Genomic DNA, 24,145 nt, shown 5'->3' with positions numbered 1-24,145 from the left:
ACTTTTTTTTACATTCTTTTAATGGATATGTTTTGGAGCAGAAAGTAAAAAATATTGTATTTTTTTTTTTTCAAAATTGTTGGCCTTTTTTTGTTTATAGCGCAAATAAAAACCGCAGAGGTGATCAAATCCCACCAAAAGAAAGCCACATTTGTGGGAAAGGACATACATTTTATTTAGGTACAGCATCGCACGACCATGCAGTTGTCAGTAACACAGTGCCGTATCACAAAAAATGGCCTGGTCATGAAGGGGGGTACATTTTATGGAGGTCAAGTGGTTAAAGTACTGATCTAAAAGCCTGATGTGCATGGTCACATAGGCTAATGTCGTGTACACACGATCAGAATTTTGTTCGGAAAAAGCTCTGATGGTTTTCCCGACGGAATTCTGATGGGATTTCGCTCAAGCTGTCTTTGCATACGCACGGTCACACCAAATTCCGTCCGTCAAGAACACGGTGATGCACAACGCATACGATGGGACTAGAAAAAGGAAGTTCAATAGCCGGTAGCCAATAGCTTCCGTCTCGTAGTTGAATCTGAGCATGTGTGATTTTTTGTGCGTCGGAATTGCATACACACGATCGGAATTTCCGTCTGAAAAATTGAGAACCTGCTCTCAATCTTTTGCTGGCCAAAATTCTGACCGTGTGTACGCGGCATAACAGTGGCATTTATCCTGCACCCATGTGCATGAAGCTTAAACAAATAGGGGAAAAGCCCAGTTGCAAAAGTGAAACGCCTTCATTATGGATTATGTGATGAGGTCAGAAACACAACTACTGCATGAAAGTTTTGTCACTATTTGCACTATTAAGCTATAAATCAATAGTTAACCAACAAATAATTTGATTTGAATGATTTGTTTTAATTATTGAACAAAAAGTGGATTTTAACTTTAGTCAGAAGAGCTGAAAGCCAAAATATATATATATCTGTATATATGGTTATCAAGTTTTGGGATGAGGTACCACAAATGTATGTTCCTTCCACACAGAACACTATATAGAAAAAAATATATCTATATAGTGCAGAATTCTTTTTTTTTATCAGTAACATGATGGCATAATTTTAATCATGCTACAACAACCCATACATGACATTAAAAATTAGGTGACTATATATTAAATAAAAAATAGAAGAAGAAAACAAATCAATTACAAAGTGTAATAGAATGGTCACATAGACTAGTTTTTTAAACCTGTACAGTGAGATACACCAGATGAACCCTGAAACATTTCATTATTGTTAATTATGCTGTATGGAGGAATATATCCTTCCCCAAAATGTTATAGCATGCATGTTTTTTTTTCAAAAGCACAATAATACAATTAAAGTCTGACTGCAACATTAATCATACTAATTAATGTATTTTTTCAATTTCAATTGACTTTTAACATATCTCCAAAACAGATCACTGTTTTTCGAATGGGATCAGAAGGTCAGCAAGATATTGAAATGGCAATTTTAACAGCTCTTTTAAAAGGTACATGACTAATGTATTGCTGTGTTTTCCATAGGCTAATTATATATAGACATGGCTAGGCAGTTTACTTCAATAACTCTTACTTTTACTTAAAGTAGAATTTCAGCCCCAATATAACTAGTCTTAAAAATGTCCCCTCACCCCTCCTAAGACCTATGCTGACATAGCTGTGTAAATATAGATGCATACTTAAATATTCTCAGCCAGCTGTGGTCTGGTCACATAATCTCCTGTGTCAGCCAGTGGTGGCTGCAAGGAAGAGGAGGAGCACTTGACTACAGGTTGGAAAGCCTGGGAGCGATGACATCACCCATAAGTTCCCATGTTCCTATGTCACCACTGGCTGACACAGGGAAGCCTGAGCCGGGTCACGTGAATGGAATGGAGGGGGCTGAAAATAGGTATGTTTTTACACAGGCTAGTCAGCATAGGTGTTAGGAGGAGAAGGGGACATTTTTAAAACTAGGCTGGAAGTCTACTTTAACCCAAATGTATCCATCCTCAAAGTACATAATATGGCATTATTATAAGTTTCTTTGGTTCATTCCACAATATCCAGTAGCTATTCATATAGTAAGGCTGCATTTCATAAATATATTTTGCCTATAATTTTTCAGCATTTCCAGTTTGGTGCACTGGATACTTAAGCAGCTTGTCCAGACAAAAGGGACATAGATAGGTACTCAATAATGCTTTCAAAGTTGATGGTTTAACTTTGCTGTCATGCAAATTTACTCAGGAGAAAGGATTTCTGTTGCAATGCTGAAAATATTGCATTAGCATACTACCTAACCCATTCTTCTTAAAGGTGGCTATATGCAGGATGAGGCTGACTGTCACAAAATGGCCCTTTGTTGCAAAAAAGTGATCAAAGAACAAAAGAAAATTTCCAGGGATCTAACAGCCTTCAGATTTTCTTCCAATTCTCTATTCATGAGGGATTAACAGAGATAATTCAATACTCCCCTATACTGCCTCATAAACTGTTATTGGTAGATTTGTGGATATGTTGAATGAAACCCATGTGAAGGCAATACAAGCCGTTCAGGAACTTCCATTGTAGACATATGCCCTCCAAACACAATAGGATTTCTAAATAATTTATAAATTTTTCATATTTTCCAGAAGTTTCGGTCTGTATATGATTGATTAGCTTCCCCCATGCCTTTTCATGGTGCATACAATACTCTAAACAATAAAAAAAATATATATATATATATATATATATATAAAAAAGTTATCTTTTTTTTTTTCACAAGGTACAAATGCCTCTGCACCAGACCAGCTTAGTTTAGCATTAGCCTGGAATCGGGTCGATATTGCACGCAGCCAAATTTTTGTTTTTGGACACCAATGGCCGGTAAGGTTTGTTTTTTTAATCCTGTAAGAAAGCTAGTCATTAATTATGTGTATGTATGTGTACATCCAGAGAAGCATTTAACAATAAGGAACATTTTTTTAAATACAGAATATGATGTGCTAGCAAAATGTATTTAGTCTAACTATTTACGTTTCAAGACTTGCTCCTTTGTCTGGTGGTTATAAACTATAGATGAATTTTTTTTTACTTTCTTTAGAACTTGTGGGATATGGTGATAAGTATAGAATATTGAAAGGGATTTTTATGATTTGAAAAAACGTTACCCTTTCATATAGAAATATGCACTCCTGCCATTCAGAATACTGGGCAAAGAAATGTGAACTATTATTATTACTCTCAGCAGACTCAGCACGATCTACTAGTTAAATATTACATTATGGCTTCTTTACACAAATATTATGGCAATTTAGGAGCATGTGCTATTTGTTGGGACTAGAAAATACTTTTGATTATCAAACGATCAATTTTCTAAACAGTTTTTGAGTTAAAGCCTTCAATGGTAGTTTTCCCTAAATTCAAATAAAACAATATTCTGTTTTAATGTTAATGTTTTAATTTATATTGTGATGCCAGCCTTTAGGAAGCCTTACAGCAGCTGATGGGTCTGCTCAGGAAAGAGAAAAGCGATCACCTGCGCCTCAAACTAAAGCACCAAGAGGGAAGGGTAAAGGCAAAAAGAAAGGAAAAGGCAAAGAGGAGCCCGAAGAAGAGACTGACCCCAGGAAGATTGAGCTTCTGAATTGGGTACTTTTTTACATTTAATTTGTTCATTTTATTTACTTTCCAAAAAGACTTTGTAGTTAAAAAAAAATTTTTTTTCCAGATTTATGTAAAGATTATTCAGTCTGGTTTTTTTTTTCTTTAGCTTTCTGGGCATTAACCTCTTTCTGAGATTTGTTGTTTACAAGTTAAAAATTGTTTTTTTTTCTAGAAAATTACTTGGAACCCCCAAACGTAAATTTTTTTTTTTTTTTAAGTCAACGTCCAACTCTTTTAATACTTCGTGTTGACAACAAAGGGATATATATATATATATATATATATATATATATATATAGTGCCTTGCGAAAGTATTCGGCCCCCTTGAACTTTTCAACCTTTTGCCACATTTCAGGCTTCAAACATAAAGATATAAAATTTAAATTTTTTGTGAAGAATCACCAACAAGTGGGACACAATTGTGAAGTGGAACGAAATCTATTGGATAATTTAAACTTTTTTACCAAATAAAAAACTGAAAAGTGGTGCGTGCAAAATTATTCGGCCCCTTTACTTTCAGTGCAGCAAACTCACTCCAGAAGTTCAGCGAGGATCTCTGAATGATCCAATGTTGTCCTAAATGACTGATGGTGATAAATAGAATCCACCTGTGTGTGATCAAGTCTCTGTATAAATGCAAGAGCATCATGAAGACCAAGGAACACACCAGGCAGGTCCGTAATACTGTTGTGGAGAAGTTTAAAGCTGGATTTGGATACAAAAAGATTTCCCAAGCTTTAAACATCCCAAGGAGCACTGTGCAAGCCATCATTTTGAAATGGAAGGAGTATCAGATCACTGCAAATCTACCAAGACCTGGCCGTCCCTCTAAACTTTCAGCTCAGACAAGGAGAAGACTGATCAGAGATGCAGCCAAGAGGCCCATGATCACTCTGGATGAACTGCAGAGAACTACAGCTGAGGTGGGAGAGTCTGTCCATAGGACAACAATCAGTCGTACACTGCACAAATCTGGCCTTTATGGAAGAGTGGCAAGAAGAAAGCCATTTCTCAAAGATATCCATAAAAAGTCTCGTCTAAAGTTTGCCACAAGCCACCTGAGAGACACACCAAACATGTGGAAGAAGGTGCTCTGGTCAGATGAAGCCAAAATCAAACTTTTTGCCCACAATGCAAAACGATATGTTTGGCGTAAAAGCAACACAGCTCATCACCCTCAACACACCATCCCCACTGTCAAACATGGTGGTGGCAGCATCATGGTTTTGGCCTGCTTTTCTTCAGCAGGGACAGGGAAGATGGTTAAAATTGAGGGGAAGATGGATGCAGCCAAATACAGGACCATTCTGGATGAAAACCTGTTGGAGTCTGCAAAAGACCTGAAACTGGGACGGAGATTTATCTTCCAACAAGACAATGATCCCAAACATACAGCAAAATCTACAAAGGAATGGTTCACAAATAAACGTATCCAGGTGTTAGAATGGCCAAGTCAAAGTCCAGACCTGAATCCAATCGAGAATCTGTGGAAAGAGCTGAAAACTGCTGTTCACAAACGCTCTCCATCCAACCTCACTGAGCTCGAGCTGTTTTGCAAGGAAGAATGGGCAAGAATTTCAGTCTCTCGATGTGCAAAACTGATAGAGACATACCCCAAGTGACTTGCAGCTGTAATCGCAGCAAAAGGTGGCTCAACAAAGTATTAACGCAAGGGGGCCGAATAATTTTGCACGCCCCACTTTTAATTTTTTTATTAGTTAAAAAAGTTTCAAAAATCCAATAGATTTCGTTCCACTTCGCAATTGTGTCCCATTTGTTGGTGATTCTTCACAAAAAATAAAAATTTTATATCTTTATGTTTGAAGCCTGAAATGTGGCAAAAGGTTGAAAAGTTCAAGGGGGCCGAATACTTTCGCAAGGCACTGTATAAATATATATATATATATATATATATATATATATATATATATATATATATACTGTATAGACATAATTTATTAATATATATTTGTGTAGGGAGGAATTACGGTAGAATTTCACATTTGATGATGGCATGACATGCTGAGATTTGCTTAGTGATGTAGGCTCTACTGGACCTAAAGTAAAGGTTGACCTAAACCATAGTGTGGGACATTTATTAGTAGGAAGCCCTGGAGCACAAATTGAGGGGCCTGTGTTGAGCAGCTACTGCTGCGCACATTGCTGGAGGATGGTAGGGTCTGGATTCTATATAGCGACCAACAGCACATGGTACTGTGAGACAATGAGAAGATAGGTGTAGCAGTCCTAAGCTGCCCATGCACCAATACAATTTTGTTAAAAAATTTAAATGTTCAGGAATGTTTGATTTTCTAATGGTTAGTGGGGTCAAATTGAGGATTGTTGTCTACAACAGTAATGAAAAAATTGAGAGGAGCAGGATAGAAATTATTTTCTCAAACAAACAAAATTTTAACTGTCAACTGTCTGTCTGTCGAACTGTGTGTGCAAGCTTCTTTTCCAGATAGTGCCTGTTGCTTGTCCCTTTATGTTCATTTTTTCTGTTACTTCAAAAGCAATCCTACTTGACTATCTGGTCAAAATGTTAAACTTCTGTTAGTTGTTGTATGTGTATTTAAAAGGTTTTTCTGCAGCATTAGGTAAATAAACAAATCATAATTGAATGATTGAATGTTATCGATGCATGGACAGTAGGGATGCACTGATACAGGTGTTTTAAAGACTAGTAACATCTGTCAGAGATCTAGCTATTGACCCCTCTATGTAAGCTGGAGTAACACTTTAATAATGTTTTGTAACTTTTTCTAAGGTGAATTCCCTAGAACAAGCAATGATGGATGCCCTGGTTCTAGATCGGGTGGATTTTGTAAAGCTTTTAATTGAGAATGGTGTTAACATGCAGAGGTTTCTCACTATTCCAAGATTAGAAGAACTGTACAATACAGTAAGTAATGCAAACCTATGTTTTGACAGTGAAAGATAAATGATACACAAATGTTTGTTTTTTTCATTCACATACATACAGTGCAAACCGAGCTTGGTACAATGCAGACTATTGTGTTCATTGGTTAATGTTCTTTTCTTTCACCAAACCCACTGTAACCTTATCCATATACACACAGGAGCATGAATTATCATAAGCACATATTTATATTAGCAAAGGTTCCATTCCTAAGAGCTCCTGGTGACAGAAATGTATTGTAATATTTAAAAAAAGAGGTTTCAAACAAATTACTATGTTAAATTAGGTTTAATTAGGATCAACGGCATGCTTCCCCCTCTTGAACCATACCAGGCCATATGCCCTCAACATGGGAGGCTACCTTGCCAGAGGGATCATCCTGGCAGAGCACATTGTCCCCATGTCAATGAGGGCAAGGGCCTCTTCCATACAACCCTGACCTGGTGGTTGTGGAGGTCTGTAGGTAAAGGGCTTATCGGAATCTGGGGTCCAAACGCCCAAACAGCCAAGGTTCAGTCTGAACTTGACCAAACCTTAAGCTCATGCCTATTCAGGACTATCATGTTATACCCCCTTCATTACAATGTCATTTTTCAGTTTTCAGTGCTGTGATAATTTTCTGACTTTTACTCGATCATGCAGCAGCTAAATTCATTTCATATAATTTTTGAGACAAGTTGGGCTTCCTTTTACTGCTTTACCCCAGAATGACCCCTTTTTGGAAAGTAGACATCCCAAGGTGATCTAATTTTTGGCCACATTTGTTTTTAAATGATAAAACAAGTTGGTATTGAAGGGGTTAAAAAATACAAAAAGATGCTCCTAACCTTTAAAAGTTGCCCATTGAAGTCAAGCACAAGTCTTCCATTCTTAGTGACAAAAAAGTTGAAAGGATGAAAAGCCGAAAGGTTGAAATTGCATTGAATTAAAAATGTATTGTGTGCAATGGCTAGATGTCATGGATGAAGTAAAAACACTTTAGCCTCCCCCTAAAAAAAAAACAAGCCCACTACATTGGTGGTGAATGTCAAGTTAAACCCCCCAAAACAATTACACAATCATTGGTGGCCTGTGGCATTTTAAAAAACCCCACCCCTTGTCAGGTCACCTTGAGGCGAGGTGACAGATGCACACCGTAGGGATCAGGAGTGCACCGCAAGGTTGTGGACCCTATGGCTGACTGCTGCGGACGGAAGACAGGTCCCACCGGGGTTAGAGCATAAGATTCCCTGGGGCGCGGAGTCTAAGAGCCAGCAGGTGTTCACCAGAGCCTCGAGTGGTGAGGATGGACTTGGCTGCAACTGGCTCCAGGTCGCGACCCCCAGGGTCCCCCAGCTCACACCCTCAGTAGGCAACAGGAGGATAGGGATGGTGAGGGACAAAGCCAAGGTCGGGGCCACAAGCAGACGGGAATAGTCAGAGACACGCCAAAAGGTCAGGATCACAGGCCAACAGGGATAGTCAAAAACATGCCAAAGTCGGTAACGGAACAACAGAAGAGCACACGGCAGGTAAAAGGAAGCTAAACACACAAAGGAATACACAATGGTTGATCAGCACTGTTGGTCTGCAGTGCACAGGTTAAATGAGGTTCCCTGATAGGGCCTGGGGTGGAGCCATGCTTAGAGGAGAGGTTAAAAAACCACAAGGTGGAAGTGGCTGGCCTCTTAGTCTGAACACATGAGGGGAGGTAAGCAAACAGGAAGATCACTGCATAGCCATGACACCCCTTCCCCATATTTGGTGGTCACTTTAAATTTCCCCAAAGCAAACCTATGATATTTTCAAAAATATTATTTATTTAAAAAAAAAAATAATTAAAACAAAAAAAAGGGAATTATAAAAAAATATCAAGTGCTGCTTAATATCTTGTCAACTAATGTACTAATGTTGACAGGATATTAAGCAGCACTTGATATGTTTTTATAATTCCCTTTTTTTTTGTTTTAATTTTTATTTTTTTAAATAAATAATATTTTTGAATATATTGTTTTTTATTTTTTTATTTTTGCCTAAAAAGTCCAACAGAACCAACACTTTTCCTTGAGGTCTTTTGTGTGAAGGTTTCTCTTTTCCCCTTTTCCCTTCTCCCTTACAATTTTTTTGAAGTTATGATTAGGACGTGGCAATTGTTTTTTTTTACTTTTTAGTGTATCCACAGATACCACCCTGTGAAGATACACACCCCTATTTAATGTTAAACCTATGATATTGTTGATCAGTGGCCCCTTATACACTCCCTGCCACCCCACCAAAGCAATCACACGGTACAAAGTCACTCCAATCAGCTCTGTGCCTTTAGCTGATCCCCGCACCTGTCTAACAGCCGCAGAGTAGTGGCTTTATGTAAAACAAAAGGACATATCAGTAAGTCTACCTGTCCAAGTGAAGGCACCATCTGGCCATTTAGTTACAATGGCCTGACATATGGAAGCTAAAACTGAACTTCAGGCAAGCAGCTAAATACATAGTTTAAATTGAACCAGCAGGAAGGGGAAAGACATCTTTGTGTTAGCTCCAAATCGCCTAAAATTCCATATCAAGTAGCCTTGCCAGTGATAATCTGTACTATCTTTCTATTATATTATAGGCAGTGAGCTTGTATATATTACATTTATCTAAATACATTTTAAGAGAAATCTGTGACCTCATAGTGTATGTTCCCAACCACTGATTATTGTTTTCTGTTTCAGAGACTGGGTCCACCAAATACTCTCCATTATCTTGTAAGAGATGTAAAAAAGGTAAATGATTTATTCAAAGCAAAATCTATGAATTGTAATAAACTTCAAATATAATTGCTGCCCATAAGGCTATAAGTAGAGAAACAGATTTTGCTATCATCTTCTGGTATTTCGTTTCTTCCCACAGAACATATGAATGGTATATCACTATTATATTTTATTATATCATTATTTTAGATAGATATAGATAGATAGATAGATAGATAGATAGATAGATAGATAGATAGATAGATAGATAGATAGATAGATAGATAGATAGGTAAATAGCAATCAACAATATTTTATCCAGAGTGCAAAGTTTACAAACAAAAGTGGGAAATCAGGTATATTTACCTTGGTACTATATGAAAGGGATGGTGATATACAAAGTGAACACCTACAACATTTAGTCAAATTTAATTTTACTAGTAAATAGTTAATATGGGCTACTGGTGCTACCTCAAATTTATTTCCATTCAAAATATAAAACAATTAAAGCTAAACTTATTTTAATCACCGCTCTCTGGCTCCAAGGCCTATGGTACACCCAGTGTTTAGTGCTTTCAGCTAATGTGTATAGGCTGAGAAATTCCTCACTGTTTTATTCAGAGAGATTGAATTTTCTCAATGTTCTATATCAGATCCCATAAGTGACCTAAAACATCCTCACTCTTAATCTAAACAACTCTGTGACAAAAAAAGAAAGAAAAGAAGCTAAAGGAAAAATAGAACAACATTTTTTTCCCCTTGTATCGGGAATATGCCAACTAGACTCCCAGTATTAAATAAAACCAACTACATAAGATATTCCAAGTAATAAATATACAGAAAAAAGTATATCCAGGTGATAAATATGCAGAAAATATATATATATATATACCACAATCCTACACCTTCCTTAAATGACTCATAAAATAGCAGTGTTGTAATGTGAGATTATATATGTGGAAGAAGTATAAAAAATTATATATGTAAAGTGATTAAACAGTGAAAAAATTCTAAATAAAAATAAAAATAAAAATAAACATAACAGTGAAAAAAGTTTTTTGAGAGAAAAATATATATATTCCACAGTGATTCTTTTATCAAATGTCCACAACTGTGCAAATTTTTCTGCTCCAGAAAACAAAAGAGTGACTTTCGTGATTATGACTGTATTCGTGACTTCCGTGCTCATTCCCTCAAGGGTCCCCACTCACCAAATCCACTCACCCCCTAAGGGGTTATGCGCATGTAAGCTGTATCCCACTTTGTTGAGGGTTCCACCAGTCCGCTGTATCTTCCAAAACGACTCCCCACAAATATTTTCGTTGTTAGAGAGAAGACTCCTATGTCCCGTGGTAGTTCCTCAAAGGAAAAAAGATCCACTCATGGTGTAGTATTTCTGGTGTACAGCACACTTGTTATTAGGGGGAGGGGAACACGTTAGAGCTATTATTCTGTTATGCTCTTACCAGAGCTGAAAAAATGTTTTTTGGTATTTATATATAGTGGGAGGCTTGTGACCACTATTTAAAAATCAATACTTTATTGCAGAGATATAAAAAATCTTCCAAACTGCGAAAAGATTTTACCACAGCAGTTTTACAGCAAATATCATTTGTTAAAAAGTTTTTCTTTTGCGAAGAATTTTTTCAAAGTACAAAAAACATGTACGACAAAAAACAAAGAAATAAAAATGCAAAATATATAAAAATATTAAAAAAATGCAAAAATTAGATACAAATAATATGTATAGAAAAAAATATAGAAAAAAATACTTTGAAAACTACTAAGTTATAAATAGTCAATCTTATAATGCCTATTTATCCTCCTTAAGAAGTGGGGATCTAGATAGTCATATCCTCCATATATTTTGTGTCCCTAAGGGAACCACTTCCCAGGCTCTATAGGCTCTCTATGGATTGAATCTATTTGCAACTTGATTTAATGTGTCCTTAAAATCCTTACGCAAAAAGGGCAAAGATAAAAAACCCCACCGGTTCGACAGCACAAAGCAATCCGTTGAGCGAGCGGCGTGCGTTCCAGCTGCGCTCCAATGGAACAGGCGCACCGGAAGTGACGTAGTATGCGTAATGACGCTGTACGCGTTTCGTCAGAGACGTCCTCAGCAGCGATCATTTTACTAGTAGTAGTGAAAAAATAATTAATCTGATCACTATAGTTTGCATTATAAAAGTTACAATGTTGTACAGCCTGGCAAAGTTAGTATATGTATAGCCATAACTTTTTTTAAGTTTTGGCTAGAGTAGGAAATGGCTAACTTATTCATGACAACGGTCATCAGGACAAAGAAAGAGGTGAATCTCCCCAATAGTAACACAGACAGCAATATAAACTTGACAGAAGGTCTAACCTTCTTCCACTCTACCCAAAAGTAACAAAAACGTTTTTGCATTACCACTTTAAGAAATATGCCTTGGCATGCATACAAGGAAAGCACAGGGCTTTCCAAATACATTTGTTGTACACTAGTCCACCCCACTTCCTTTTGTAGGCAATCTGATCATCTGGGAACCCATGTGCTTAACTATATACGCATGCATTTTTCTGTATTTTTTATTGCTATTCTGTCTCTCATTGTTAAAATAAACCTACCATTAGAATTATAGACTTATGTCAGTGGACAAACGTACAAAATTAGCAGGGGTTCAAATACTTTTTCCCCTCACTGTATAATGCATTCCAGCTGTTAGCTCCCTCATGTGTCTCTCAAAAAATCTGATGTATCAAAATGTTGGTACTGAGATGCTTTTTAGAAATGCCAATCAGATCCAAACTGTTTCCATCCTGATCATTCGCTTAGAGACAAGAAATGACAGAGTGAGTATCAGGAAGTAGGGAGTGCCCATCCACTAAATGCACTAAGGTAAATAAATTAGTAAGTAATAAATGTGTTTTTTTGGCTGGATGAGATATTACAATAATCTTATAATCCAAATTCTTTAGATAGAAGATCTGTATAAAATGCATACTTGTGGAAAATATTCTCAGTTTTATATGTGCCATATTTACATTTTCAAGCCATTTTTATGTTTACCATACATTCACTTGCATATGTTTGTCATTTTTCATCTTAACATGTTCTTAACATTTCCATCATCCATAATCACCGCATCATTGCCATGCAGAGAATGGCTAGTGGATTCGGATGGGTTAATATGAAGGTGAAGTCCCTTTTTCATTCTGTAAATTATGATATGTTGCTGCATCAATGGAATGCATTAAAATTGTTGTTATCAAAGGAACTTGCATATTATATACTATATTATAAATAGATAAAATAATACTTTGAATAATCAGGTGGCTGTTTATATTCTCTGCAATTCTTTTTTAAAATGGTGTTTCTTGGTTAAAATATACAGTATTAGCAACAGTAAGCATATGTAGCACTAACCCCCGAAGGAGCTGCTGGTTTTATTTGGGCTTACCGTTACCTCACCTGCTTGCCTCTCCGTCTCAGGGGTCCCACTGGAAAGTAGCCCAAATGATGATGAATCCGACACCCAGTCCTTTTTTTAACATTTATTCAGGATAAGCACAAAAGTCCTTCAATAGAGGGTCAGAGGATAAAGGGGAAGTCCAGGCACCTAGTAATTGTGGGTTAGAGGTATTCGTCAGATCCAGAGGACAAACAGAGGAGGACAAACAGCTCCACAGGCTGGATCCAGCAACCATCGGATAGGCCCCTCTCACTTGACCTAGCAGCCGATGAGATGCTCAACAAAGTCTCTACCACAGACTTGTCAATTAAACTTAAGAAATCTTGAGAGTTTAGAAGAACTACCATACAGTACCAGATTCTTTCAGCCGACCCGGCGATACTGTATGGGTGTTGATCCGGGTTGCGTCCTCTACTAGAGTTACCAGGCTCCTTCAGAGACACCAGCCTTGGCCTCGGTCCTCTACTGGAAAAGTCTTCCCCTGGATCCTCCAGTTTTCCTGGCACAGGACTATGCGACACAGACCCCAGGCCAGGAGGACCATGAGGTAGGGATAGTGAACCCCGCAAAAGAACCACCAAAAATGTCGTCGGTACCTTAAATACCCTCTCCCAGAATGCACAGCAGGGAAGACACTCCCACTGAGCTATTTCCGAGCAAGAGGTAGCATTCAATACATCCAGCCTGCTGCATTTCCACACCTACCGGCGGTGACAGCGACACCTATGGTCAAGTGGGAACCAGTGCAACCCAGCTGGACTGGCACAGAAGCCAGAACTTTTAGAGAAAATTTTAGAGCCAAACTACAGCTTCAGACAACTAAATTTGAAAAAATAATAATGTCTGCCCATCGGGAGCAGGGCACTACGCATATGTTTACAGTAAGAATAGCAATAATAGTTAAATTTTTTATATGTGTTAATGTATGTAAAAATTTCCATCATGTTAACTGAATATGTTTAAGGCAGAAGAGAAAACATATGTGATAATCAGCATAGAAGATGTTGCCCTTTAAATATTTTTAACTCTTAAAATGTATTTATGGTCGTAGCCCTTTGACCGAGACAGATATGGATTACATAAACAGTTGACAAGACTTACAACATAAATAGACCTGAAGAGTGCCTTGGTGGTCTGTTCGGTATGCCAAGAAAAGGGGGCATACCCAAGATAAGTAATGGGTAGTTTATGGAGAAGGATGTGCTGAGAAGTGCCCTGAAAAAGGGAAAGGCGGGAGGGTATCGCGCACTGGAACCGACAAAGAGCATGGGGGAGTGGGCTGCTTAAATACCCTCCGGGCTCCACCCATAATTTCAGGCCACCATACTGGCCTTTTTATTTATGGTCGTGGCCCTATGACTGAGACAGATATGGATTGCATAAACACGCGACAAGACTTACAACATAAATAGACCTGAAGTGTGCCTTGGTGGTCTGGTCGGTATGCCAAGAAAAGGGGGCAAAAGACTCAGATAGGAGAATAACTCTTTATTGATTCTTGTAGTTATTGAGCCAGCTTGGTGAAGGTTTGTGCCATTTCCGCCTGAGGATTTGGGACATATGTGGCAAAGCAAGGGGACTTCCATCTGCCCAATTTCTTGATTACGTGGACTGGTACTCCATGCTGGGATGCAGCTGAAGCTGCTCCAATCCGGAAGGATGTCGTGAGAACTGACTGGGGTTGAAGCTTAAAGTTGCTTAGGATGATCCTGACATGCATGATAAGCTGGCTGCCACTCAGGGGGCTGGTCAGAAAGGGTAACAACAGGCTAGCATCAGATTGTCTGGGTAGATGGGACAGTAGCCAGTCGAGCACCATCACTGGGCATCAGGAGTTGTTAGGTTGAAACAGGTTGATGTCAATCTCAGGGCTGGTTTGACGTAAGGTTTGCTGTAAGACAAAGGGTGTAATGGTTAGAAGCCAAGTCAGGTGGTGTTGGAGCAATGTCTCACTCCCAGAGCTGTTGACGGCAAATTCACTAGGTCGTAGGAAACCGTAGAAGGCCAAGTAGATGGCTGCTTGGATGACTAGACTGGGCAAAGCCAGAAATGGAGGATGAGTAAGGATTTCAGACATGTCCCTGAAGACGGCACTTGTGATAGGTAGGTGTTTGCCACTAGCTACGAGCTGGTGCTTCTGCATGCCCTATATGAGCTGACTGTATGAGCCATGAATACTGACCATTTACTGGGGTCCTGAATCCTGAAACGCTGGCTGCTGGCTGGGTATAACCTGATGGTATTGTGAGAAAGGGTCAGCTGCGTGTGGCAATACGATATAAAGGCTAGGACGTGTTTAACGTCACCTGGCGCTGCTCAGGGGCAAGAGGCCAAAAACTTGCAGTAAGTGTTCCAAGCAGTGCGATAGGCCCTCAGTGTGTTGCGTGCCAAGGAGTGGTTAAAGAGCTCGGTTGCATTGGTGGGACGGAAGTAGTCATTGGGTCAGCTCCAGGCTCCTGCTGGAAAAACAAAATAAGTTTAAACTGGACAGCGCCTCTGCTGCGATATTGCATTTGCCTGGAAAATTCTTGCAGTGAACATAAACTGGTGATGGAATGATGGGGAGTGATTTGTATCTGCCCTTATTGATGATGTTGGCCGTAGCCTAATTATCCATAGTGAAGGCCACCATTTGTCCTGTCCAGTTGTGGCCCTAGACCTGGGTTCCTGCTATGATGGGATACAGCGAATGAGTGATAAGGACTGGATGAAACCAGGAATTTAGAAGGATTTTAGGGGACCAAGGATTGGCAAACCAGTGGCGGCCAAAAAACTAGCGGTGAATGAGTTGATGCTTCCAGGATGAACATTGAAATGCCATTCCAGTTAGTGAGGGACTTGTCCTACATCGCTAAGTCTGCTATTGCTGCTGGGTCTAGTTTGAGAACTCGATCTGGCCTTGCACTGGTGTGAGACAGACTAAAAGTTGTGATATAAAGGACCGCCCCTGAGGAATAAGCCACATGGTGAAATTAAACATCCCTAATAAGGATTGCAATTGCCTTCTGGTACTCCCTTGCGACAGGGGGAAGTCATGGATAACTGTCCTGGTACAAGGTAGTTTGTCAGGAGGCAGGCTAGCCTGTATGGCACGTATGTCCAGTGTGACACCTTGGAAGGTGATAGAATGTACCAGGCCTTCCACTTTATGCTTGGCTATGGGAACGTTGAGGTTGCTGAACACTATTCTCAACCTGTCTAGATGTGCCTGGTTGTTTGATGAGCAGGAAGTCATCGAGGTAGTGGATGACTGTCTGAGAGTGGGCCTGGTGTGACAGAATCCATGTGAGGGCCTAAGCGAAGACATCGAACAGTCACGGGCTGCTTTTGAACCTGAAGGTCAGCTTGGTGGCAAAGAAATAAGACTCCCTCCACTTAATACTATGCCACCGCCGGAGGGATGGCTCAATAGGGAGGCGTTTAAACGCATCTGAGATGTCTACTTTGGAAAGCAAGGTGCTGGGACCTATCCCAATGATGGCATGGATTGCCAGGTCAACTGAAGTGTATTTGAGGGAAAATTCCTGCATTCGTGGGCGGCGAGTGGTAAGGTGACGAGGCCAGTGTGGACCCCGCTGTGAACCCGTGCACCAGAAATATGGCAAGTGAGGGGGTGGGGTGTGTAGAGAGGTAGGACTCCAACCAACTGACATCTATCCAGCCTAGTCAGGATTTCCCGTCTTTTTTCAGTAGACAGGTGGCCCTCGGGTGAGCTTTATGGGGCACAGGAACTTAGTTAAGAAAAAGACCCATGGACTACACACCTGACTGGTGCCCTAATAGTGAGGTCCTGGCACAGATCGAGGCTGGGTCGACCGGAAACTGTGGTGAGGGTGACATAAGTGTATACTCCTTTTACCTGAAATGAACTGGCCCACCCCTGTCATGCAACTAACCCTGGTGAAGATGCGAACTGTACATTCTTCCCCTCCTATTTTTTTTTTTTGTTTGTTTGTTTTTTTATTTTATTTATTTATGTATTTATTTTTATTTATTTTTTTAACCGGGGGAGATAATGTTCAACCTAATGCAGGATGAAAACCTGAACTGACCTCAAAGAGAAAGACAGAGAAAAAATTAGTGGCCCACATGCCACTGGAGATGAATGGCCAACTGGGTGCCACTGCATGTTTGTGTGGCTGATTGTGTGCCTCTGAGGTGTGATTGCAAGTTAGTTTTGTATGCGGGTTTGCATGTAGGTGTGTTTTATACTACTGGAGACGATATTGCGTGGGTGCAAGGTTCTCAGTGACTGTCAATTTGTTGAGACAACATTGAGTGGTTGAAATTGGAGTTTGAGGGCTTGGACTTTATAGGTACGACCACAAAAAGATATGTTTTATAAAACTATAAATTTATTAAACATAGAAAAAACATATAGTGCCAGCAAAGCAAGTCAGTATAACACAATTCCAATAGTAAATCCAGTGCATAGCCATATGAAGTAGCATAAATGTTTTAGGTATGAGATATCACCCATTCCAATATAGATATCTTGAGTCTCGACAAAAGGCTATGTCACTGATTACAATGATGGCAATGTCTTAGCTCTACATGTTACGCACTTAGCGATTGTTCAGGAGCGTCAAACAGACTGGCTACGTAAAAAACAACAAAAATGTACAATAAGAGATAAAAAAATATAATGAGTGTACAAGTTCAACATTACACAATAATCATAATAAGCATTAAATATAGATACTGCGACTGGGGAGATCTGAGATCGGCTGCTACCAAAAAACCCGGGTATTGTGGTAAGCTCAGCCAATCTCGATGTTCGGAGTTTGGCTGAGCTTACTACAATGTCCGGATTGTCGAGTTGTCAAGTTGCCCAGTTGTCAAGTTGCCTAGCTGCAAGGGTCTCAAGTGAGAGTTGGGTTACTGAGGCTGTTTTGCGTGGTTGCACGGGTCTCAGTGGTCCCAGTGGTTTGTGATTTAAAGGTAGCCGTTGAGGTGACAAAATAAAAAGATAGAAACAACTGGCTGTTCAGAAGGATTAATGGTACCCCTAAACGGGCAGCATAATGCATAAGGAGAATGTCTGTTTGATTCGTATGTTCCGTAGGGGGAACTGACGAATGACATGGGAGACAACAAATGGTAACGTAATGATACAACATAACAATGTGGTAACAAATCTTATCTGGTACAGTGAGCCATGTGGGTGAGTTTGCATCGGACTGTAGCGGGAGTGCAACGTATCAGGAAGGTGTGGTGTGGTGCCGTGCACGAGGCAAAACAACAAAAGTTTGGTGTAATAAAATAGATGAGAGGAGAAGTTTGGTTAATAAATGAAAGAAGAACCATGTACAAACGATTCATAAGTTCCTCTGTGGGAACTGAAACACACAACATGGGGATACAACGAATGGCAACGGTAGAAAGTATGAAATGTATCTGATACAAATTGGTTGTAAAGAGAAATGACTGAGATACAAATCGGTAGTAAGGAGTATTAAATGAATCTGAATTGGTTGTAGAGTGTATGCCACCCCTTACTCTAAAACCGAACACATACCAACCACCCAGCCCCCCAGGCTAATCAAAGTGCAGACAAGGCACCAGGTGGGTATAATTACCACCTCAATCAGCCACAGAACCCGTACAAACAATAAATGCTCATCTTCAAATGGATGAGACGGCAACCCCATGGACAGCGAATCCTATAACCAGTGAAGCCTATGTCGAGTGATATCGGACAACGACCGACAGCAGCTCGGAGGCTTGGATCTACAAATGAATGTTTGTGTTTGCAGATGGGATGACAAACAAGGCAGAAGGAACCTACGAATGTACTACGCCTGTGTCAAATTATGTCAAGACCAACAACAACTCAAAGGCAGGTTCTTTACAAAAGGGATGCAGGATAGGAAGCATAACGAATCGCAAGAACGCACATTATATGATAAGGTTTGAATCCTACCTGCAACAGTGAGCGTGAACCCGTGACGAAGACCACGAACAGAGAAGCCGCAATCCACTTGCGAACTAATGCACAGACTCATGTGCATGAGGTGAGCTGGGAAGAGTCGGCCTAGTGACGAGTAGTATTGTGCACTGGAACCGACAAAGAGCATGGGCGAATGGGCTGCTTAAATACCCTCTGGGCTCCTCCCATAAATTCAAGCCACCATACTGGCCTTCTTATATGAAATAGTTAAACTTAGGTAACTTGGTATGATGTATTAAATTGTTTTGGTGCAAGCCCGACCACTAACATTGTACGCTTGTTGGTTTTCTTATTCAAAAGTAAACATTTATTTTTGTTCTTTTAATATGCTAATAATAAGACACATATGTCGTTACATGAAGTGCTGTCAGTAGTATCATCCATGCTATATCACACTTATAATGCACGTATTTTTTTACAGGGTAACCTTCCTCCCGATTATCATGTCAGTTTGATTGATATTGGCCTTGTGCTTGAGTACCTCATGGGTGGAGCCTATCGCTGTCACTACACCAGAAAGTCCTTTAGAACTCTTTATAATAACTTATTTGGACCAAAGAGGGTAAGAATGAGTCATGATTCTTTAAGAATATTTAAAAGTAGACCTATCTATCTATTGTAGCTACATATATAATATGATAAAATCATGTAATAATAAAAATACATATTGTACATTTTTTTAAACTTTGAAATAAATAACCCACATGAATTTATTGTATCTACAGTAATACATTATTTTCCAATGTTCTTTAAAATCAGATAATATATATTTACTATATATACTTTTTTTTAACATATTACATTTTATTAGATTGTTTGCAAAGTTACATTCAGAAAGAACATAGTCTGGGACAACATGATCCCATATTTCATAACATTAGTAGAACAGGAATATAGCAATCCTTCTTAAAGAGGAAGTAAACCCTGATGGGTTTACTTCCTCTTTGTTTCCCTGCAAAGGCAAAGCATAATGGGCTACTATGCATTGCATAGTAGCCCACTATGTGTCAGTTACTTGACAAGGGGGCCTGCAATGTCCCTGATTTGCTTGCCGGCTGGAAGCATCCATCTTCCTTCCGGGGTCGCGGACTCCGGGCTTTGTTACTGGCCAGAGTCGCGTGACGTCACTCCTGCACTTTCGCGTGGGGGCCGCCAGTCACGGCATGTCCTCTAATGAAAACGGTGTGCCGTGACCCTTCTAAAGTGTGAATACATTGGCCCTTGCACAGAAGGAATCTTTATACGGGGAATTGTAAATATCTCCTAAACCATGTGGTTTAGGAGATATTTAGAACACCTACAGGTAAGCCTTAATCTAGGCTTACCTGTAGGTGAAAGTGTGTTGTAAGGGTTTACAACCACTTTAAAACCTCTTAGGAGCTCAAATTAAGATCAATATAAATATGCATTATCACACGCATATCTATCTATCTATCTGTCTGAGGAGCTCTTACCGGCCCAAAGAAGTTCCATCAAAAACCGCCATTTTTAGACAAGATAAAGCTCCAAAATAGAAGCTAGTTATAGGAAGTATCTCAGAGTGTCAGAACTCAAGAACTCAATCCAAGGAGACTACACGGCCATATACTTAGGATAACATTCCTGTATAATCACTGTTAATTCCTTTATTCTTCTGGTTCAGTTCGGCCTGGTTATTCCAGTGTCTAGGTATAAATATTCCCACTGCAGGAAGAAGAAAACAAAGCAGTCTCTTTTTAATCACCCCCTTAAAGCCTGGATATATAGAAAGTAAAGCTATTTTCTGAGACTTCTGATATGCAGATAATAAATTATAAATACATTGACAGAAAATATGATTTATTATAGTTGTGACAAGCATAATGTTGAGTATTAATAAAATATCTTAAATCTGTTTTCTCTACAGCCAAAAGCTCTCAAGCTTTTAGGAATGGAGGTAAGCAAGTTTTCGATTACCGTTCAAAAACATCTTTATTTTATATTGCATAACCAATGTAATAAATGATATACATTATACGCAAGTGTGCTAAAAAGGCTAAATAAAAAAGATACATCACAACAGGTATCAGCACAGCTGAGTTGTATTTTTATATACTGATTGCTTATTTTCTAGTAATTCATGTTTCCTCAGTGTTGCCTTGTAATCCTGAGACATATAACATTCCCCAATGTTTCTCTGCTAGGTTCCAGAGTTTTAGCCCCCACCATTCCCTGCCTCTACCCTTTTACCAGTTCCTGTGGCAAAGACCTCCCTTCCTTTCCTGTATGGTCCTGTATGTTTCAGCTCTCACTCAGGTGACAATCTTCTACTGAATGTGATATCTTATGTTTTTTTTATTTCACAATTTATTTATGTATTTTTAGTATTGCTCTTTTATATAATCAATTTGTGTTTAGAATACTCTTATAATGCATTCACCCATATTTATTCATTTTGGGAGTTTTTTTTGTGGAGCTAATGGAGGCAGTGGGGGAGATTTGCTAAAACTGTTGCAAACAGAATCTGGTGTAGCTGTGCATGGTAACCAATCAGCTTCTAACTTTAGCTTGTTCAATTAAAGTGTTTGTTAACTCATATATATAAAACTATGCCAGCTCCTCTATTAGAGGCTGGCATAGCACACTATGGGGGTTATTTACTAGTGCAGTCACTGTAGATCGCTGTAGATCTGAGGGGAAGTTCTAAAATGAGGGGAAGCTCTGCTGATTTTATCATCCAATCACGTGCAAGCAAAAATGCTGTTTTTTTATTTTCCTTGCATGTTCCCCCCTCGGATCTACAGCGACTGCACTTTCAAGTGCACTTGTAGTGCAAAGTGGAATTGCCTTTAGTAAATAACCCCCATGTATTTCGTTTTACAAAACGAGCAGTGTAAATACGTGATTTGAGCTGTCTTCAGGCTGGTGAGATATACACCACCGCTCAAAGGCAGATCCTGGGAAATCAGAGATAATTGCTCCAGGTGAAGGGATCTGGGTGCGAGCCACAACATGCAGATAACGTGGATAATGACAGAACTCTGGACGGCTGCACTCCAAAGCTAAAACAATGCTTTATTAAAATAATATTTAGGAACGCAGCAAATGACATCACAGCAAAAGATGCTAACTACTGACGCATTTCGCACTAAAGCTAGTACTTACTCATAGCTGGTGTCTTCAGGCTGATGACATGACTCACAGCTGCTTTCCAGCTCTGACAGAGGGGCTGTGATCTCCCTCCGACATCAGCCAGGGACCACACATCTTCTCCACAGAAGCCCTGTCTCTGAGCTGTAAAGCGTCCGCGAGTCATGTGACCGGCCGGCAGACAGCTCAAATTAGGTATTTACACTGCTCGTTTTGTAAAACGAATAACATAGTGGGCTAAGCCAGCCTCTAATAGAGAGGCTGGCAGTGAAAATGTAATGATTTCATTTTACAAGCAATGGCGGCGGGGGGACAGGTCTGGAGACAGACAAGAGGCAGATGACAGGGAGGAAGGAGGGGGTGAGGGGGGACAGAGGAGAGCATAGGGGATAGAGTATGACGGAGGGATGTGCTTAGACCAAAGGTGATCAGGGCGGAGCTACCCTGGTTATCGTGGTCTATTTAACCAATTAAGCCCCGGACCATTTTGCTGGCCAAAGACCAGAGCACTTTTTGCGGTTTGGCACTGTGTCTCTTTAATTGACAATTGTGCGGTCGTGCGATGTGGCTCCCAAACAAAATTTACGTATTTTTTTTCCCCCACAAATAGAGCTTTCTTTTGGTGGTACTTGATCACCTCTTCGCTTTTTATTTTTTGCGCTATAAACAAAAAAATAGCAACAATTTTGTAAAAAAGCATTATTTTTTTCTTTTTGCTATAATAAATACCCCCCAAAAATATATAAAAAAAACAATTTTTTTCCTCAGTTTAGGCCGATACGTATTCTACATATTTTTGGCCAAAAAAATGCAATAAGCGTTTATTGATTGGTTTGCGCAAGTTATAGCATCTACAAAATAGGGGATAGTTTTATAAAAAAAAAATTTTTACTAGTAATGGCGACGATCATTGATTTTTATCATGACTGCGACATTAATTTTAGGCACGATTTTGGGACCATTCACATTTATACAGCGATCAGTGCAATTAAAATTGCATTTATTACTGTGTAAATGTGACTGGCAGTGAAGGGGTTAACATTAGGTGGCGCTGTAGGGGTTAAGTGTGTCCTAGGGATGTGTTCTAACTGTAGGGGGGGTGGGCTAGCTGTGACACATCACAGGGAGCTATGATCAGTGACACTGTTACTAGGCAGAATGGGGAGATGCTTGTTTACATTAGTCTCTCCGTGAGGCGATCGTGGGTATGCCCGCGGTCATCGACTCCGCGGGACCCACGACCCCACTCACGGAGCTCCCAGCAGGCACTCGTGTGCCGCCCACGCAATGGCGCAGTGGCAAATTCAAAGGGACGTGCAGGTACGCCCATTTGCCCAGCTGTGCCATTCTGCCAACGTACATCGCCGTGCACCGGTCCAGAACGAGGGGATACAGGAAGTCCAATGTTCAGTGGTTTTTTTACAGTTTAGAGTGGGACAGATTACACAGCACAAACGCTGTGCTGTGTAATCTGCTTTAAGGGCCCAGAATCTTTTTTTTTTTTGCGTTAACAAACACTTTGTGAAGCTTTGACAATAAAATCTAGACGCTAATTGCTTACTTTGCACAAGAGCACCAGATTCTGTGAGCACCAATTTTAGTAAAACTCCCCCAGTAAATCTGTATAATCATACCTACCTCTGTAGTCCACTGTTTAAACAAAGCTCTGCAAAATTCATGTGGTGGCTTCAACCAGATGCACTCTTTAGTGACTGGTGGAAGCAGTTAGAGGAGAAATTTAATACAAAATGTATTGTTATATTCTGAAAAAAAAAATATATATATATATATATATATATATACGGTATATATATATATATATATATATATATATATATATAGTGCCTTGAACTTTTCAACCTTTTGCCACATTTCAGGCTTCAAACATAAAGATATAAAATTTTAATTTTTTGTGAAGAATCACCAACAAGTGGGACACAATTGTGAAGTGGAACGAAATCTATTGGATAATTTAAACTTTTTTAGCAAATAAAAAACTGAAAAGTGGTGTGTGCAAAATTATTCAGCCCCTTTACTTTCAGTGCAGCAAACTCACTCCAGAAGTTCAGCGAGGATCTCTGAATGATCCAATGTTGTCCTAAATGACTGATGGTGATAAATAGAATCCACCTGTGTGTAATCAAGTCTCTGTATAAATGCACCTGCTCTGTGATAGTCTCAGGGTTCTGTTGAAAGCGCAGAGAGCATCATGAAGACCAAGGAACACAACAGACAGGTCTGTAATACTGTTGTGGAGAAGTTTAAAGCTGGATTTGGATACAAAAAGATTTCCCAAGCTTTAAACATCCCAAGGAGCACTGTGCAAGCGATCATTCTGAAATGGAAGGAGTATCAGACCACTGCAAATCT

The 24,145-nt window shown here is 39.5% G+C and overlaps 1 protein-coding gene across 1 annotated transcript in view; it reads left to right on the top strand.

The window, feature by feature from the left end:
* Positions 1-24,145, top strand: part of TRPM1 (transient receptor potential cation channel subfamily M member 1) — a 269,367-nt gene that overhangs the window by 160,891 nt on the left and 84,331 nt on the right. The window contains exons 9-15 of the mRNA XM_077471831.1: positions 1,416-1,488; positions 2,748-2,848; positions 3,443-3,613; positions 6,399-6,533; positions 9,245-9,295; positions 19,089-19,229; positions 20,553-20,582. Coding sequence (XP_077327957.1) covers positions 1,416-1,488; positions 2,748-2,848; positions 3,443-3,613; positions 6,399-6,533; positions 9,245-9,295; positions 19,089-19,229; positions 20,553-20,582 — 702 coding nt within the window. The remainder of the gene's footprint in view (positions 1-1,415; positions 1,489-2,747; positions 2,849-3,442; positions 3,614-6,398; positions 6,534-9,244; positions 9,296-19,088; positions 19,230-20,552; positions 20,583-24,145) is intronic.

This window comes from Lithobates pipiens, unplaced genomic scaffold (genome assembly GCF_037356315.1).
Source record: "Lithobates pipiens isolate NorthernLeopardFrog02 unplaced genomic scaffold, aLitPip1_a1.2 Scaffold_8, whole genome shotgun sequence".
NCBI classification, from domain to species: Eukaryota; Metazoa; Chordata; class Amphibia; order Anura; family Ranidae; genus Lithobates; species Lithobates pipiens.
The sequence above is the reverse complement of the archived record's forward strand: the minus strand, read 5'-3'. Positions and strand labels throughout refer to the sequence as shown.